Here is a 19,628-nt window from a genome sequence, read left to right as displayed (position 1 = left end):
AGAAGAAAACACTCAGCACAGTGCTTGGCACACGGCATGGAGTCTAAGAAGAAAACACTCAGCACAGTGCTTGGCACACGGCATAGAGTCTAAGACACAAAACACTGCACAGTGCTTGGCACACGGCGGGTGCAGGAAGGATGTTCACTGTCACCACTGCTGTTACTCCAGAGCCTGTTTTCTTGTCTTCAATTTCAAATTCCTGGGAGAGATCATCCGATTGGCCTAGTGTGCGTCAGGCATCTACCACTGGACCAGTCAGCACAGGCCAGAAGCAGGATGTATAGCGGACACATGGCCACCAAGGCCCCAGAAAAAGGAAATGAAATCCCTGTGAGTCAGGCAGCCATTCCCCAGCACCCCCATGGCTACCAGGCCTGTTGTAGGGCGATTGGCCATTTGTTGAGCAAATACTTGCTGATACCTACTTGTCAGTACCACCCCTAGACCTAGGCAAGAGGGATTCTAGTCCTCGGTTTTGTGCTTTCAAGCAGTGCTTTTCAGACCTTGATGTGCACATTAACTGCCTGGGGATCTTGTTAAAATGTAGACTCTGGTTCAGAAGGGCCAGCGTGAGACTGAGACTCTGCAGTTCGGACCAGCTCCCAGGTGGCGCCTGCGCTGGTGGCCCAGGGACCACACTTTGAGAAGCCAGTCTTCAGAGGCCTCCCCCAGACCACACCCCACACCCCACCCACAGAGGGAGCAATCACAGGGAAAAGGGATGCGTTCACTCAGGGGTCATCTTTTCTTTTTTTGAAACGGAGTCTTGCTCTGTTGCCCAAGCTGGAGTTCAGTGGCACAATCTTAGCTCACTGCAACCTCCGCCTTCCGGGTTCAAGTGATTCTCCTGCCTCAGCCTCTCAAGTAGCTGGAACTACAGGCGCTTGCCACCACGCGTGGCTACTCTTTGTATTTTTCATAGAGATGGGGTTTCACCATGTTGGCCAGGATGGTCTCGAACTCCTGACCTCGTGATCCGCCCACCTCGGCCTCCCAAAGGGATTACAGGCATGAGCCACCACACCTGGCCCCAGAGCCCATTTTTCACACCATGTTCCAGATACCTGGGATCCTGGACTTTATGCCCCAAACAGCCCTGAGCCAGCTTCCAGGGTCTGGAGGGCCCCTTACCTAGATCCTGCCTCCCAAGGTGGCCAGAGCTCTCGCAGGAGGTGTAGTTGAGCGTGATGAGCAGGCTGCCGTGTCCTCTGCAATGCGCAAGGCCCTCGAAGCGTGGGTTGCAGCCTGGATGGGAAGAGAGCGGGTGGGCTAGGGCGGGGAAGCCTGTTCTGTCCGCAGCTCCTATTCTAGGCTGCTGAGTCTTTATAAAGGTTTGTTTGTCAAAGTAGGAGGACAGGACACATTCTCTTTAATAGCTTGTTAGCTTGATTTGTAACATTTAATGTGGAGCCACATGGTAGGCGGGCCTCTGTTGGTACTCTTGTCCTAGGCCCCACAAGTGCTTGGGGTCGGCCAGCCTGCTGTGTGCACAGCCCTGTGCTCAGCGCTCTGGAAGGTACAAAGAAGTAAGTACATGGCCTACTAGCCCTGCCCCCCTTGGTCTCATTTGGAGAGGCCACCGAGCTGGTGTGGTAGAAGAACACTGCTGTGCAGGAGGGACAGTGACAGGATAGACAGGGCCTTGTGGCCCACACGGCACAAGCCGTCACCCCCAGCTTCAGACTCCTCCCCAGGTGTTCTTGACTGTTTACAGTGAGGATGTGTTCCTCAGGACGACATTCTTGAAAAAGATTCACACAACATTTACAACAGGTATAAATGCTACAATTTTTAAAAAAGATATATTAGGCTGGGTGTGGTGGCTCACCACTGTCAACCCAGCCCTTTGGGAGGCTGAGGTGGAAGAATCGCTTGAGCCCAGGAATTTAAGACCAGTCTGGGCAACATAGTGAGACCCCATCTCTACAAACAATTTTTAAAAAAATTAGCCCAGTGTGGTGGCTACTTGGGAGGCTGAGGTGGGAGGATCACTTGTGCCTGGGAGGTGGAGGTTCCGGTGAGCCGTGATGGTGCCACTGCACTCCAGACCAGACCCTGCCTCAAAAAAAAAGATATTCCAATTTTGTGGAATAAAAACCAGCTCACTCACCTAAGATTCAGGAAACTTGAATTCTCATTCCACTTTGGTATTCACCCTGGGCCAATACTTCTCCTCTCCCCATCTCAGTCCCCAAATCTATAAACTGAGAAGCGGGTATGGGGCCTCGGCGATTTCTAGCTCTAACAGTAATTCTTAGACTAAAACACACCTGAGTCTTCACGGGGTTGTTGCCTGTGCTGAAGTGAGAGGGGCCGGGTGGGCTCTTTTTGTTTCTGCCTTTCTCAGCTGCCTCTGGGTTGGTGCTAACAAGCCAGAAGCTGGGTTTCACAGCGGAGAGTCATCTACGTCAAAGGTTCTCGCCTTGAGCGTATGTGAGGATCACCTGAGGGTTTATTAAAACATAGACTGTGAAGCTGAGTGCAATGGTGTGTGCCTGTAGTCCCAGCTACTTGGAGGTTGAGGCAGGAGGATTGCTTGAGCCCAGGAGTTGAGGCCAGCCTGGGCAACATAGTGAGACTCCCATCTCTAAAAATGTATATATTGGCCAGGCATGGTGGTTCACGCGTGTAATCCCAGAACTTTGGGAGGCTGAGGTGCGAGGATTGCTTGAGGCCAGTAGTTCAAGACCAGCCTGGGCAACATAGGCCCAATCTCTACACACACACACACACACAAAAGTGTTTTTAATTAGCCAGGCGTGGTGGTGTTTGCCTGTGATCCCAGCTACTCGGGAAGCTGACAGGGGAGGATCGGTTGGGCCCAGGAGTTTGAGATTGCAGTGAGCTCTGAGCTATGATTGCACCATTGCACCCCAGCCTGGCAGGTTCTCAGGTGGTCTGATGCTGCCGGTCAAGCCACCTCACTTTGAAGAACACTGTTCAGGGCAATGTGAGCTCACACCCCATGAGCGCATTAACAGGTGCCTGCCCCAAGGTGTCCAGGGCTTGGGTGGGAAGGGTGAGTGGTTCCCCCTAACCAGGGAACCTCATGGAGGAAGTTGGGCCCAGCCTGGAAGACAAGCCAGGTCTGTGTCCATGGCCCCCGTGGGCTCCATGTGGAGGGGTGGAATGTGCGGGAAGGTGCCTCAGCGCCTGGCCCGGGTCTCCGAGCACGCAGGCTGTCGGTAGAATGGCATTCTGACTTCACCCTTTCCCAGCATGTGGCTCCCCCGTCCCTCTGGCCCTGCACTCCCCACCCTCACAATTCTGAGCAGGGCCCTCGAGAACAGGAGAGAACTCAGAGATTAGCATGTGAAGGTCGTGTGTGGTCAGAATACCCCCCTTCCTCCTTCCTAGCTTCTGATGTCCCTGGAAACCTCCAACTCTACAGAAAAAAACAAACGTTATCTGCTCTACTGAGGTCAGTCTTTGGGTCGCTGGAGGTTGAAGAGAAGGGCCTTGGTGGTTTACCGGGCAGGGCATCCTTAGCCAAGATCCCCATCCAACAACTTGTGGCAGACTCTGCTGCTGGTCTTCTCCCCTTCTTCCTGTCTAGCAGACCCCAGTTTTGTTCGGGTGGCAGCGTGCCCAAGTACAAATACTCACTTCTGCGTGCCCAGGCAACTCGGTTCTGGCTGAAGAAACCTGAGAAGTTCCAGGGCGTGGGTTTCAGGGCAGCTGTTTAGGAGGAACAAACAGCTAGCACAGCCCATTGCCCCGGAGCCCACCCCCCTCTTCCTGCCCGGAAAGTGGACAGGATCGCTGGAAAATGGAGCAAGAAGCACAAGGAAAAGGACCGCATGGTCAGGACAGCAGAGCAAAGAGACAAAAGCGTTCAGCTCAGGTGGCAGCACCCAGGCCTGGAACAGTCTAGACTCTCTGACAGCTGATTCCTGTCTTCTCTTGTTTCAGCTGGCTGCATTCTGAATTGATATAAGTGGTAACAGTGGAAAGAGCCCGAGATGGGCCCTTGGGGCTCCCAGGCTCTTGTCCTGGCTTTGTGTGGCTCAGGGAAAGTCATGGCCGCTCTGTGGGCCCTGTTTCTTCACATGTGGGGTGACCCAGAAGGCCTCCAGGGTCTCCTTAGGCCCTTCTGTGGCTCAGATTCAAGAACCAGAGCTGGTCCCAGCTGAAAGTTCCCGAGATGGGCGTAAGTGGAGGGTTTCAGGGATGGGGCAGGAAGTCACCTTGTGAACAGGTGACACCTGGGGTTGGGGATCTTCTCCGTGTTCAGCCAAAAGGAACCCTTGAAGCACAGGACTCGAGGGGTCTGCAACATTCAGTCCAGTTGTTGGAAGCATTTTAACATCCCAAAGGGGAATTGTTTCTAAGTATCTCTTTGACTTCGACCTTCGGATTCACATTTGTCCCTGGAAGAAGCCCCAGGGGATCTCTGCAGACCCGTTCCTGGCCCCACACGTCTTGTAAGTTAGGTGGGATGGCAGGTTGGAGCTGCCTCAAGAGAGAAGCCCAAGGCCCTTTTGACTGGTGGCAACCAGGTCATGAGGCAACCTCTGTGATGTGTGGGCCAGCTTAGGCCTGTGTCACGTGGCAGAGCCCTGGTTCTGGGGGCAGAGCCATCCCCTCCAGAAGTACAAGGTCTGAGCCTGGGGAAGAGGAAAGAGCAGGGTACTGTCAGTAAAGAATGAAACAACAGAAAATAGATGCAGGCTGCCCCAAACCACACCATCCTCCACCCTGGCCCAGCCACAGCCCTATCCTGGCGTGGATTCCTTAAAGCACCTGTCGGTTCTGTGGGCTTTCTAGGGAGGCGGGAGGGAGGGGCCACTGTCTCAGAGGCAGAATGCACCAAAAGCACTTTTCAAAGGCCATCTGTGGGCAGAGGCACTAACTGGAGACTGCAACAGATGTTTTCATGATCGAGCTAGTGTGAGTCGGCTCAGAACAGTCACCCTCCACAGAGGCAACCTGTGAGCCTCCGTTAAAGAGGACGATTGGCCACATTCCACCACGAAGCCTCTGGGATTCTGCCTGCTCCCTCCTTCTCTTCCTGCCCTCTTTGGAAGGCCTCCTCCAGACTCCAAGCCCAGCCTGTGATGGAATCACCGTAGCCCCAGTAAACCAATCTGTGACCGTGGGACACACTGCAGGGGTGGAGAGGAAAGTTTGCCTTTGAAAACAGTAAAATACATTCACCTATGTCTCTTCCCTTGGCAAAAAACTGTGTGTGTGTGTGTGTATGTGCGTGCACCTGCATGTGTGCGTGTGCGTGTGTGTCTGCATGTCTGCGTGTCTGCATATATGTGCGTCTGTGTGCTGTATGTGTGCGCGCATGTGTGTGCGCATGTCTGTGTGTGTCTGTGTGCGTGTGTGCGTGTCCGTGTCTGTGTGTATGTGTGTCTCTGTATGTGCGTGTGTGTGCGTGTCTGTGTGCATGTGTCTGTGTGCGTGTCTGTCTATGTGCATGTGTGTCTGTGTCTGTGTGTATGTGCGTGTGTGTGCGTGTGCATGTGTGTGCATGTGCGTCTGTGTACGTGTGTCTGTGTGTCTGTGTGCTTGTGTGTCTGCACGTGTCTGTGTCTGTGCGTGTGTGCGCGTGTTTGTGTGCATGTGTGTCTGCATGTCTGTGTGCGTGTGTGTCTGTGTGCGTGTGCGTGCATGTGCGTGTGTGTGTTTGTGTCTGTGTGTGCATGTGTGCGTGTGTCTGTGTGTGCGTGTGCGTGCGTGTGCGTGCGTGTGCGTGTGTGTGTCTGTTGGGGGCAGGGGAGTTGCAGTTTCACTGCAAGGCATAGTTTTAAGAAAGGGAGGCTGACTACAAATGTGTACACAATGGTGGATACATGTCGTTATGGATACATGAATCCAAATCCACGGAGGGACAACTGTGGGCCCTGAGTGACAACGCTGTGTAAAGGAAGGGCTGTGAATTGTGACACACGCACCACTCTGAAGGATGTAGTGAGAGCTGTGCCTGTGTAGGGGCGGGAGGTAGATGGAAAATCTCTGTACCTTCTGCCCAACTGGCCTGCTCTTTAAACTGCTCGTAAATATAAAGTAAGTCTGTGTTTTTTTAAAAGGCCTCACCCGGCCAATATATAGACAGACCATAGTCTGATAATGGAGAAACTACCCCCATCGCCTCCCAACCCCCTTTCATATTATCCACCCCTGACCAAGTGCATGAGAATTGTCACCCCTATGGTCATCTGGCTGTGGGTCTCTCCCCTTCCAACTGTGAGCTTGACTTCTTCGATCCCACCGTCTCAGTTCCTGTGCCGGGGCCTGCAGAGAAGCAGCGGCACTAGGCCAAGCCTTCCATCCCCGCCGGGATGCCCTCGGCCTCCCAGCCGCCTTCGGCCCGAGTTTCTTTAGCCCACTTGCCTCCTGGAGGAAAAGCCGAGCCCCCTGCAGAGCTGCAGGCCGTCCTCAGGCCCCCCAGACTCCAGCAGGAAGCCGAGCAGACTGTCATGGGGACGACTAGTCACGACTTTAGATTTGGACTCGGGGCAAGATCCCCTCTCTGCCTCTCACCCAGAACTTCCCGAGGAGAAAACTGTCTCCTCGTGTGTGTGATTCTGCTGCCCTGGCCCCCTGGGGAGGAGCCCTGGATTTCCTGAAAATGAGGATCTGCCATTGCAATGAGGCAGCACAGTACTCCTGCTTGCTGTGGGGATTGTTCTTTAAGACCAACCTGCTGAAATGGACCTAAGACCGCAGCTGGACAAATGGCCAAGACAGAGGTGTCATCGTGCCCGTGCCTCAGTTTTTTGTAATAAGAGACATACTGGAAACAACGTAAATGCCCAGTATTAGGTTGGGTAAATGAAACACGGTTCATACCTTCATTCCCAGTGGAATGCAATGGATGATGGCCTGCAGCTGTTAAACGAAGGGTACAGCTATATTTACCGATGTGGAAAGAGTTCCACGGCATATTGTTGAGTAAAAAGAGCAGGTTATGAAACAGTATATAATCCCATTATCATAAAATCTCACATACAAACTCACACGCACACTCACACACACAGAGCTGTCTGGAAATCTGTTCACCAAACTGTTAACAGTGACTAGCTCCAGTTGGTGGAATTTAAGGGGTAATTTTTACTTTCTTTAAACTTTATTTTAGTTTCTTTAACTCTTTATTTTGAATTTTAAAGCCTTTTAAATATCTAATCAATATCATTTTGGAATGAATAAATAAGCAAGCAAATACAAAGTAAAAGAGCTGGGCACAGTGGCTCACACCTATAATCCCAGCACTTTGGGAGGCCAAGGCAGGCGGATCATCTGAGGTCAGGAGTTCAAGACCAGCCTGGCCAACATGGCAAAACCCCGTCTCTACTAAGAATACAAAAACTAGCCGGGTGCGGTAGCAGGCACCTATAATCCCAGCTACTCAGGAGGCTGAGGCAGGAGAATCGCTTGAACCCGGGAGGCAGAGGTTGCAGTGAGCCGAGATTGTGCCATTGCACTCCAGCCTGGGCGACTTAGCAAGACTCCATCTCAAAAACAACAACAACAACAAAAAGTAAAAGTAAAACTTCCACTGTCCCAATCACAGTCCCAATGTCACCTCTCAACTCTGAACAACGCAGGTGGCCTCAATGAGGAGGCTGAGGGGGCTGCGGAAGGAGCTACGGCTTGGAGCTACTCAGTCCTGGATGTGGACGTGGTGGGTGTGGCCCTGTGACCAGCTGTGTGGCCTTCAAGCTGTCGCTTAGCCCTTCAGAGCCTCCGTGTCTTCCCTGAGTGCCTGCCTGTGGGCTGGCTGGGAGGGGATGCAGGGAGGCACCCACAGCCCAGAGGCGCCTCAGGGCTCCACAGCCCAGAAACGTGTGCCTGAGCAACGTCCTCTCCAACTTCCCCAACTGCTAATGGTCCTGAGTGCACACTCCTGCCAGGCTGGGGCAGACGCAGGAGGAAGAAAGGGCATCCTGAGGAAAGTAGACTAAAACCCAGGCCCAGCTGGGTCAGCGACAGGTGCCCTAGCATCAGAACCTGGGAGGGCTCGGGGGAGGAAGGGGAGGGCCTGAGCCCAGGATGAAACAGGCCGCTTCGGGCAGCGTGGGCCCCAGAAGATCTCCTCCAGCCTCCTCCATCCACTACCCTTCGCTTATTCACACTGTTGGCTCCAGGGCGCTCCCATCCCGCCCAAACCCCTCTCCCCAGTTCTCGGGCTTGTGTAGGATGCTGGAAGGGACCGCGGTGAATCAGCTTGGCCAATCAGCTCGCCTCACCCCCTCATAGTTCAGGAAACCAAAGCGTTTAGGAGACAGGGCTTCCTGCTGATGGGGACGCAGCCATCACAGCTCCGGACTTGAACCCAGGGTCTGGTTCCCGGCTGTGGCGTAACAGGACACAGTGTGCGGGACCAGCCTCCATCAGCACATCCCTCCCACCAGCTCCCCACCCGCTCTCCGCCGGGCGAGTGGGAACAGCTGTGCCACAGCCATGTGCCTGGTCCTGCTTGCCAGCTGGCCGGCAGGGGACGCAGCACCAAGATCCCATTTTAGAGTCTGTTCCTAGGATCCTTCCTGGCACCAACTGTCACAGGTTGGGTTCCCAGGAAAACACTCGAGGACAGAGATTTGTGTGCAGGCTTCTCAGGGAGTGCTCTCACAAACAGTGCCTGCCAGGGGGTAAGAAGCCACGGGACGGGCAGAGAGAGGAGTGAGTGCCATGCAGTAGCCAGGAAGGCCCCGGCTGGTGAACCTTCCGAGTTATCTTGCCTTGAGGCAAGAGGGCCTGGCCTTTCTATCCCTACGGCAGCCCTCATGGACGCAGGTTTGGAGATGGGGGCGACCTTGAGCAAGGTGGTTCTCTTCAGCTGAGGGCACCTCCCAGACAGAAACCCAGCTGGGCCCCACCAAAACCATCAACACTCCCGGCAGCTGCAGGAAGCAGAGCCTCTGCCCTGAAGGGGCACCGGCCAGGGCCCCACAGCGGCCACTACAGAGAGGGTGGTGACCTGCCCTGAGATCAGGTCGCCAGTGAATGGTGGCCCTGAATTCACTTCCAGAGGACCAAAGCCCACCCCTTAATCCCAGTAAACATATGAATATCTGACACTTAGAGGGTGGGCTTACGTGCACTAGGCCCTGCCTATAAATCTCATTGTTTTAACCCTCAAAGCAACATCATGAAGTATCAGTATTCAAGACACAGTTTACAGATGAAGAAACTGAGTCTTGGAGATGATAGGTGATATGCTTGGCTGTGTCCCCACCCAAATCTCATCTTGAATTGTAGTTCCCATAATCCCCACATGTCATGGGAGGGACCCGGTGGGAGGTGATTGAATCATGAGGGCGGTTCCCCCCGTGCTGCTGTTCTCGCGATGGTGAGTTCTCCTGAGTCTGGTGGTTTTATAAGGAGCTTTCCCCCCTTTTGCTCAGCACTTCTTTCTTCCCCTTCTGCCATGACTGTAAGTTTCCCGAGGCTTCCACAGCCCTGCACAACTGTGAGTCAATGAAACCTATTTTCTTTATAAATTACCCGGTCTCAAGTATGTCTTTATTAGCAACATGAGAACGGGACTAATACAACGGGTAACTTGCCCAAGGTCACTCGGCTAATAAGCCAGATTGAAGCCCAGGCAATCCGATACCAGAGCCGCTACATGATCGGGCCACACTGATACACTGGACCTTGCCTGGTAGCTTGTGGATAACATCCATTTCAGGGAGAGAGTGGTGAACTTTGACCTTGGCAAGCTGGTGGTCTGCAGACTGATAGTGGCTCCAAGCAGGCAGAAGCTGCCTGGGATCTTTCCATCCCCGCAGCCTCCCTGCCCTAGTCCCCGTGAGCTCCAGTGCCCAGGGGGGTGCAGCCTGGCCGGAGAAGTCATCCCCCTCAGCCCTGCTCACAGCCCATGTCTGTAGAGCAGCAGGTGCCGATACCAGCCAGGCAGCCTGGGTTTGGCCACACCATCTCTGCAGAGCCCTGGTGCCTTGGTTTACAGAGCTGTAAAACAAGAGATTGTCCCTATTATCATCAAGCTCGTGGCTCCCTCGGGTCTCTCTGAGAGGGGTGCTGGTGAAAAATGATGATGGCACACACAGCAAAATGTGGGTGCTGGCTGTGTTCTGCAGGGTCACCAGGCCCTGCAGAGGTTGACTTGGACAGCCAGCCACCCCACATTCCTTGGGAGAGGCACCTTTCCTACAACCTGTGAGAGGCTGTCCTGAGAACCAAGATCTTCATTCCTCAAAGGTCTTGAATGCGTGAAAAAGGAGGCTGCCCTAGGGAAAGAGACCAGAGGTCCCCGGGCCATCCTTCAGCCCAGCTTTTCTCTGTCACACTCCATGAAGAGTCTGTATTTGGGAAGGGCCTGTCTCCCCTCCAGGCTGCCAGCGAGCCCCTTAAGGGCAGGGACAGAGCCTGCCCCTGCCCAGTACATTCCCAGCGCCCAGCCTCACCTGCCACAGAGCAAACACAGACAGTGTTTGCTGAACGCATGAATGAGATGAGACGTTAGTTTTGCCTCCTGGAAGTTGGACTGGTCCCAGGGGAGTTCCAGGAATACTGAGGAGCTTGGTCCTCCCTGGCAACTCGTGGTGTGCAGAGCTGATTTTTAAAAGGATCACTGTTGGCATCGGGGCTGGCCAGTATCTGTCCCTGGTCCGGAGGCTGACCCCTGTCCCAGGGGGGGTGTGTTGGTTTGCCAGGGCTGCTGTAACAAGCTGCCACAACCTGAGTGGCTTACGCGGCAAGTGTATCGTCTCACAGTCCCGGAGGCCAGGCGTCTGACACTAAGATGTCAGCAGGGCTGGTTCCTTGGCCTGCAGAGGCACCACCCACACTCAGCCTCTGTCTTCACACGGCACTCTTCGTGCGTCTGTGCCCAAATTCCCCCCTTTTAGGAGGACATCAGTCATACTGGATTAAGGCCCATCCTAATGACCTCATCTTAACTAATGACATCTCAACCCTATTTTCAAATAATGTCCCATTTTGAGGCAGTGGGTGGGGGTTAGAACTTCAACACAGGAATCTGGGAGGGACACCACTCAACCCATAGCAGCTTGTGATTGTTCTGTTGGTCGGGGCTGGGCACAGAACACCCCGTAGGCTCTCTGCCCCCCTCCCCCACAACCCTTGTTCCCTGCCCTTACCAGTGCTAATATGAAGATGATGAAGATGATGTCCAGGTGACGTGCCAACCCAGAGAGATCAAACCATCAGGCAGCACTACCCCAGCCCCGAGGCGTGCCCTGACCCTCCGCTTAACTTCCCCTGGTGAAGAGGTGAAAGAGCAGGTATCGATGAGTCTCACCCGTAGCTAGACGGGCTCAGAGTTCTCTCTGGTGCTAGTTTTGGTACATGTGGGAGGGAGAAGAAGCTGGCTTTCCCAATACCAGGCTCTGGGCACCAGGCTTAGTGCCACCGGGGCGTGCTCATGCCCGACCCCAACTCTCTCACTCTACTTTCTCTCCTCCTTTCCTGCCTCTCCAGCTCCAGCTGTTGCTGGTTCCTAGAACCCAGACCACCCATCGGGGGCTGGAAAGGAAGCCAAATGGCCCCAGCATTTCCCAGGAATGTTACATTTTGACAATCAATTACCCACTTTAGGTGTGGCCTCCTCTTCTCCCTCCCAGCTCCCCGCAGGGGAGCTATTAGAATTATCCCCATTCTACAGGACTGGGAAATGAGGCTGTGAGAGTGAGGAACTGAGGAACTTGCTGGGATTTGAACACAGGCAAAGTCAGCCCCAGAGGGTGGTGGTGGCGAGTCTCCACCAGGCCAGGCCGGGAAGCCTGTGCTGCCACAAGCCTGACAGGACCGCCTGCCTGCAGTCTCCAGGACATTGGAACCAAAGTCCAGGTGCAATTGCCTTTATCGCGTCTGCTGCAGTTCTCCACAATCATCTCAAGGACACCGGCCAGTTGGCCCCCAGGAGCAGGAGGCTGGTCAGCGTTTGTCAGAGCAGGGCTCATCACTGATAACAAAAGTGCTGGCCACGCCAGTGCTGGAGGCAGGCTGGGGACTGTGCTTATCTTTGAGAGGACAGAATTCCACAGCAAAACTTTTCAGCCTGCAGTGGCTGCTCATCTGAGCCTTCATCAGGGTGTGAGGTCCCGTCCTCCTCTTGCTGGGGGTGACCTAGAGCAGAGAGCTGTTCTGCCTAAAGACCTGCCCTGCCATTAGCCCTCCTGGCTGAAGGCTCTTTCGCCCTGCAGCAGAGCATGGGTATGGCTAGGAAGGAGTGACTTGTAGGGAAAAATAGGGCCACCTGCCCCAGATACTAAGGCACGGAGAATGGTGCAACATATTCTAAACACACAGGCAGGCCCCCATGTGGATGTGACGGATGTGTGTACACAAGGGCAAGCATGTACACCCCCGTTTCCAGGCCTGGCCCCCTGCAGAAAGACGCAGGAGGTGGATCCTGCTCAGCAGAGGACAACAGGATCTGCCCTCACCCAGGAGAGTCTCAGGACTCCAAACGCGTGAGGCCTCACTCTATTCCTGTTTCATTTCCATCAGAGGCTAAGAACTTATTAACAGCCAGGCTTCCTTTCTTTCCACTCCAACTGCAGGTTCCTTCTGAGACTTCACCAAGGAGAGGGGTGGGGACTGCTTTGAAATGCATCTGCTTTGCTTAGTCTCTTCTTAGGCAACTTTTAAAAATTGTGACAAAATACACCATTTTCACCATTGTAAGTGTACAGTTCTGTGGCACTGACACTGTTGTGCAGCCATCACCCACCACCCATCTCCAGAACCCTTTTATCCCCAACTGAAACTCTGACCCATTAAACACAAACTCCCCATTTCCCCAGCCCCTCAGCGCCTGGCAACCACCATTCTACTTCCTGCCTTTATGAACTTGATCATTTTAGGCACTTCATATTAAGTGGGATATACATACTGTATTTGTCCTTTAGTGCCTGGTTATTCTCCTTGAAACTCAGCCTTCAAGTTTCATCTACGTTGTAGCATGTATCAGAATTTCCTTCCTTTTGCCTTTCCATGCTACCTGCAGAGGGTTCCATCCGGCATTGTTCTGGATTCGCATCGTAATTTAAAGGGAAATTTTCACAGTGTCCTGAGCCCTTGATGTCCTGCAAATGAAGAAAGAGCATGTCCTTAAGTTCCTTGCAGCAGGAACCCAGTTAGGTGGCAGCAATCTTGACTTCCAGGTGGAACAGTACATCTATAAAAGGAAAAGTGATGGCATCCACATCAGAAATCTGACGAGGACCTGGAAGAAGCTTCTGCTGGCAGCTCGTGCCATTGTTGCCATTGAAAACGCTGCTGCTGTCAGTGTTATATCCTCCAGGAATACTGGCCAGAGGGCTGTGCTGAAGTTTGCTGCTGCCACCGGAGCCACTACAGTCGCTGGCGGCTTCACTCCTGGAACCTTCACTAACCAGATCCAGGCAGCCTTCTGGGAGCCACGGCTTCTTGTGGTTACTGACCCCAGGGCTGACCAGCAGCCTCTCACGGAGGCATCTTATGTTAACCTACCCACCATTGCTCTGTAACACAGATTCTCCTCTGTGCTTTGTGGACTTTGCCATCCCATGCAACCAGGGAGCTCGCTCAGTGGGTTTGATGTGGTGGACGCTGGCTCGGGAAGCTCTGTGCATGCGTGGCAGCATTTCCCGTGAACACCCCTGGGAGGTCATGCCTGATCTCTACTTCTACAGAGATCCTGAAGAGATTGAAAAAGAGCAGGCTGCTGCTGAAAACACTGTGACCAAGGAGGAATTTCAGGGTGAATGGACTGCTCCAGCTCCTGAGTTCACTGCTACTCAGCCTGAGGTTGCAGACTGGCCTGACGGCGTGCAGGTGCCCTCTGTGCCTATTCAGCAGCTCCCTACTGAAGACTGGAGTGCTCAACCTGCCATGGAAGACTGGTTTGCAGCTCCCACTGCTCAGGCCACTGAAGGGGTAGGAGCAACCACTGAATGGTCCTAAGCTGTTCTCGCACAGGCTCTTACGCAACATGGAAATAAGGTTGATGGAAAATAAACATCAGTTTCTAAAAAAAAAAAAAAAAAATTCCTTCCTTTTTAAGGCTGTATAATATTCCTATATATAATATATTATATGTAGATATATAATATATAATATGTTGTATAACATATAATTATGTATAACATAAATAATATATAAATAATATTTTATATACTATATAAATATTTCTACATATTATATATAGGAATATTATACAGGGTTAAAATATTATAGATTATATAAACAGGTAATATATAATATTCCTATGTATATAATATATAGATTTTGTTTATGCATTCATCTGTCAGTGGGGACTTGGTTTCCTTCCATCTTTTCAGTGCTGCTATGGGCATGAGTATACACATCTCTGTTTGAGTTCCTGCTTTCAAGTCCTTGTCTATATACTCAGAAGTGGGATTGCTGCATCCTGTGGAAAGTCCATGTTTAATCTGGGGGGAGTCATCATACTGTTTTCCACAGTAGTGGCGCCATTTGACATTCCTACCAACAGGTAACAAGAGTTCCCATTTCTTCACATCCTCACTAACATTTATTTTCTTTTTTATAATAGTCATCCTAATGGGTGTGAAGTGGTATTTCGTTGTGGTTTGGATTTGCATTTCCTTAATGATTAATGACGTTGAGCGTCTTGTCATGTACTTACTGGCCATTTGAATATCTTCTTTGGAGAAATGTCTATCCAAGTTCTTAGGTAACTTTATATTTTTAAAAAACTCCTTGAGGCCCTGAAGGTTGTCATTCGGGACTGTCTCTCTCTGAGATTTCCTGTGGCCCATCCCTGTGCTTCGCTTGCTCCCAACACAGATGTTCCTCTGGGAACAGGAGGCAAGATGGGAAAGGGAGCTGGAAAGACAAACATCACCCAGCCTTGGGACCAGCCTGGAGAACTTTGCTCTTGGGGATTTCAAGCTTGTTGCTTGAGAAATCCAGAAACTCAAGCTAAGCTGTGGCCAGTATGCCGTGCTTCCCCCAAGACAGAGAGGCCAGCTTTGAGGGGACTTTTTCTGGGCTGGGAGGGCCACTGACACCGCGCTCCTGGCAGGAAGGTGCAGCCCCTGCCTCCAGACCTGTCTTCGGGCCCCAGCTTGTGATTTTCTAGGGAGAAGCTGCTGCCTGCTGGCCACATGACACCTACGGTCACACGCACAGGCCTTTCTGCTGATAGGAAAGACTGTAATCATGTCTGTAACTGGAAGGTGTGTACAGGGCTGGGCTCATCATCCACCTCAGTTCAGAGTTTATTGCCAGCACCAGCCTCAAGGCCCTTCTCCTGTTTCATTCCTCTTCCCCACTTCATCTCTGGGCCCAATTCCTGTCCCCACCTCCCCCTCACCCCACCACGGCCATCCATTGCAATGTGTCTGATGTGTATCCTTGCATCGTTGTTAAACGCATGTTTGTGTGTGTGTGTCTTTAACATACCCTGTCCTGTGCTAATAAATTGCATTCTCTTTCTCACTCTATTGTTCACTTAACACTACGTTTTAAAAACCATTCATACTTTAGTATGTGTTTCTAATTCATAGAGGATTCCATCCTGGCTTCCATATCTGGGAGATAGACAAACAGGTACCACTCTGTGGCCCAGGCTGGAGTGCAGTGGCGCCATCTCGGCTCACTGCAACCTCTGCCTCCTGTGCTCAAGCGATTCTCGTGCCTCAGCCTCCTGAGTAGCTGGGATTATAGGCGCCCACCCCCATGCCCGGCTAATTTTTTGTTATTTTTAGTAGAGGCGGGGTTTCTCCATGTTGGCCAGGCTGTTCTCAAACTTCTGACCTCAGGTGATCCACCCGCCTCAGCCTCCCAAAGTGTTGGGATTACAGGCGTGAGCCAACGCGCCCGTCCCCGATCCACCTTTACGCTTAAGGTATGAACTAAATTAATCTAATCATCTATGCCTTCGCTTGCTTTTTCTATTGAACTATCTCTTCCTGAGAAGGTGGCTTCCTTAAGATCTCCAACTACAATTGTTGGGCTGTTTCTTCCTACAGTTCTGCCAGTTGTTGCTTCAGAGTTTTTTCAAGACTATTGTTTTGCATGTGTGTGCGTGTGTGTGTGTTTGTGCATTTTATCATACGCCATATCTCTCTTTGATAATATGATGGTTTTACCTTCAATTATATTTTTTAGCTGTTAATATCACTACTCTTTCTTGGTTCATATTTACCTGCTATATCATTTATCTGTCTGTTTCTTTTCAGTCTTTCTCTATCCTTTTAAGTATATTCCTCACAGTTCTCAGTATCAAGACTAAGAGTTTCTGCCTAGATATTTTCTGCCTTTTTATTTAGCTACTGACATTTTATTTATAGTTATTATTAATACTGTTACTTTATGACTTATTTGTATCTTATTTTATATATCCTATTTACCATATGTTTTGTTAACTTTTTTCCCTTTCCTTCTGCTGGTTTGAAAGTGTGTTTTAGAACCCTGTGAAATGCACCACTGAAGAGAAGGCTCTTAGGAGTCATGGTGACTGAGAACATCACAGTATCCTGGCTGGGGTTCTGGAACAGAATTGGGCATTCGTGAAAAAACTGGAGAAATCAAAATAAAGTCTTCAGTTCAGTTAGTAATGTTATATCAATGTTAATTTCTTAGTTTTGGTAAATATATTGTGGATACATAAGATTTTAACATGAAAGAAATCTGTACTACCTATACTACCTTTACAATTCTCCCACAAATCTATAGTTATTTCCAAATAAAAATTTTAAGATACATCTATGTTTAAAAAGTACATGTATGCATGTATGTATGAGCAGGCAACAAGAGATTATCAGGAATGAACAGATAGCTTTTAAAAACTTTTGAAATGAAACATACAAATCTTAAAATACCAGTTAGGGAATTGGGAGTTAACAAGCTACCAAAGTTGCAACCCTGAAAGACAAATAGAAGAAAAACATAAAGGAAGCACAAGTGAGGATGTGTGTGTGTGAAGATGCACATGTATGTGTAGCCAGGTCCTCAAAAATGTAGAACAGAGAGGATGAGGGAAATAAAATATTCACAGAGATAATGGCCATGACATCTTCAGAACTCGTGAAAAACATATCAGAAGTCTAGGAACAAAAATGCATCCCAAGCAGGATAAGTAAAAATAAATCCTTACCTAGACACATCTCAGTGAAAATGAAAATGCAAAAGACAAAGGTAAGATCTTAAAGACAACCAGAGTGAAAGGGCAAGTCACCCACAAAGACTAACAGTTAGAAAGACAGCCAACTTCTCAGCAGACACAACAGAAGTCAGAAGATAGTGAATACAGTCTTGCAAATCTTGACAGAAAATAACTGTCAACCTAGAATGATGAACCCTGCAAGACTATCTTTCAAGATTGAGGGTGGAAAAAATGGGAAGTTTGTCATCAAGAAAGTTGAACTAATGAAAGAAAAAAATTGACCTCAGAAGAGCAATCTAAGATACAGGATAAAAGAGAGAATGCTGAGTAAATGGAAATAATGTATCTAAATTCTAATATTGTCTTTAAAAATTATAGTAATTGTATTTATAGATATCATCAAATTGCTCTACTCAGAGGCTTTACCAGTTTATAGTCACCAGCAAAATAAGAAAGTACCCATTTCCCCATCTCTCTGATAGTGTGATTTTTACTAAACCAAGAGTTGAAAATGGTATTTCAGCTGGGCATGGTGGCTCATGCCTGCAATCCTGGCACTTTGGGAGGCCAAGGTGGGTGGATCGCTTGAGCACAGGAGTTTGAGACCAGCCTGGGCTGAAACATGGCAAAACCCCATCTCCACGAAAAAAAAATTAAAAAAATAGCCAGACATTGTGGTGTGCACCTGTAGCCCCAGCTACTCAGGAGACTGAGGTAGGAGGATCACTTGAGCCCAGGAGGCCGAGGCTGCAGAGAGTCAAGATTGTGCCAGTGCACTCCAGCCTGGGCAACGGAGCAAGATCCTGTTTCTAAAATATATATATATAAATAAAAATTAGCATGTGATATGTCTTTCTATATATTTAAATTATCTTTTGTATCTCTTAGAATTTGAAAGTTTAATTCATAAATATGTTTTATGTATCTCATTAAGTTTGTTCCAAATTGTTTCATTTTGTGTCATCGTTGCTTTTGTTGTTGTTGTTTTTGTAAATGGACTTAAATGAACTTTCTTCCATTAGTTTTTCTATTAATAACTAGTTGTTCTTTACTTATGTGAAGTCTATAGTTTCTGAATATTAATATCAAACTAGACACTTTACAGAATTATTCAGTAAATTTACTGAATTTAATTTTACTGAATTATTGTAACACTTTCTTAATAGATTTTATTTATTTATTTATTTATTTTTATTTTTATTTCGAGATGGAGTCTCGCTCTGCCGCCAGGCTGGAGTGCAGTGGTGCAATCTCGGCCCACTGCAGTCTCCACCTCCCGGGTTCAAGCGATTCTCCTGCCTCAGCCTCCTGAGTAGCTGGGATTACAGGCACCTGCCACCACGCCTGGCTAATTTTTGTATTTTTAGTAAAGACGGGGTTTCACCACGTTGGCCAGGCTGGTTACGAACTCCTGACCTCAAGCAACCCACCCACCTCGGCCTCCCAAAGTGTTGGGATTAGAAGCATGAGCCACCGGGCCTGGCTAGATTTTATTTTTTTAGAGCAACTTTAGGTTCACAGCAAAACTACGTGGAAAGTACAGAGATTTCCCACATGCCCCCAAACCCTCGCCACACATACCACCTCCCCCACCATCCTGCACCAGAGTGGTACATTTGTTACGGCCGATGAACCTATGTTGACACGTCGTTGTCAACCAAAGTCCACAGTTCACGTTAGGGTTTACTCTTGGTGTTGCCCGTTCTATGGGTTGAGACGTGTCCTGACATCTACCACTGTGGTATCATATAGGATAGTTTCACTTCTCCGAAAATCCTGTGGGCCCTACCTATTCATCCTCTCTCCTGCAACCCCTGACAACCACTGATCTTTTTAATGTCTCCATGGTTTTGCTTTTTCCAGAATGTCATATAGTTGGAATCACATAGTATATAACCTTTTCAGATGGGCTTTTTTCACTTTAGTAATACGTGTTTAAGATTCCTCTATGTCTTTTCACAGCTTGACAGCTTATTTCTTTTTAGTGCTGAGTAATATTCCACAGTGTGAGTGTACCAGAGTTCATGCATTCACCTGTTCAAGAACAGCTTGGTTGCTACCAAGTTTTGGCAATTGTGGTTAAAGTTGCTGTAAACATTCATGTACAGGCTTTCTTTTTTGAGACAGAGTTTCACTCTGTCACCCAGGCTGGAGTGCAGTGGCGCAATCTTGGCTCACCACAAGCTCCGCCTCCCAGGTTCACGCCATTCTCCTGCCTCAGCCTCCCGAGTAGCTGGGACTACAGGCGCCTGCCACCACGCCCGGCTAATTTTTTGTATTTTTAGTAGAGATGGGGTTTCACCGTGTTAGCCAGGATGGTCTTGATCTCCTGACCTCGTGATCCACCTGCCTTGGCCTCCCAAAGTGCTGGGATTACAGGCGTGAGCCACCGCGCCCGGCCTCATATAAGGTTTTTGTGTAGACCTGAGTTTTCAGTTCATTTGGATAAATATCAAGGAGCTCGACTGCTGGATTGTGTGGTAAGAGCATGTTTAGTTTTGTAAGGAACTGCCAACTCTCTTCCAAACTGGCTGTATACCATTTTGCATTCCCA

The 19,628-nt window shown here is 49.9% G+C and overlaps 1 protein-coding gene and 1 pseudogene across 2 annotated transcripts in view; both read left to right on the top strand.

Moving 5' to 3' along the window:
- MELTF (melanotransferrin) overlaps positions 1-13,066 on the top strand; it is a 43,040-nt gene extending 29,974 nt beyond the window's left edge. Inside the window, exon 16 of one of the 2 annotated variants that reach the window (XM_016940223.4) lies at positions 12,950-13,066. In XM_016940223.4, the coding sequence (XP_016795712.1) occupies positions 12,950-12,987 (38 nt within the window). In that variant the 3' untranslated portion in view covers positions 12,988-13,066. Of the gene's footprint in view, positions 1-11,418; positions 11,498-12,949 lie in introns of those variants that run through there. The other variant, XM_063806528.1, reaches the window with a different exon arrangement.
- On the top strand, positions 13,035-16,492 carry LOC100612740 (small ribosomal subunit protein uS2B-like; annotated as a pseudogene).
- The last annotated feature ends 3,136 nt before the right edge of the window (positions 16,493-19,628 follow it).

This window comes from Pan troglodytes, chromosome 2, assembly GCF_028858775.2.
Source record: "Pan troglodytes isolate AG18354 chromosome 2, NHGRI_mPanTro3-v2.0_pri, whole genome shotgun sequence".
NCBI lineage: Eukaryota > Metazoa > Chordata > Mammalia > Primates > Hominidae > Pan > Pan troglodytes.
This window is presented reverse-complemented; position numbering and strand designations above follow the sequence as displayed.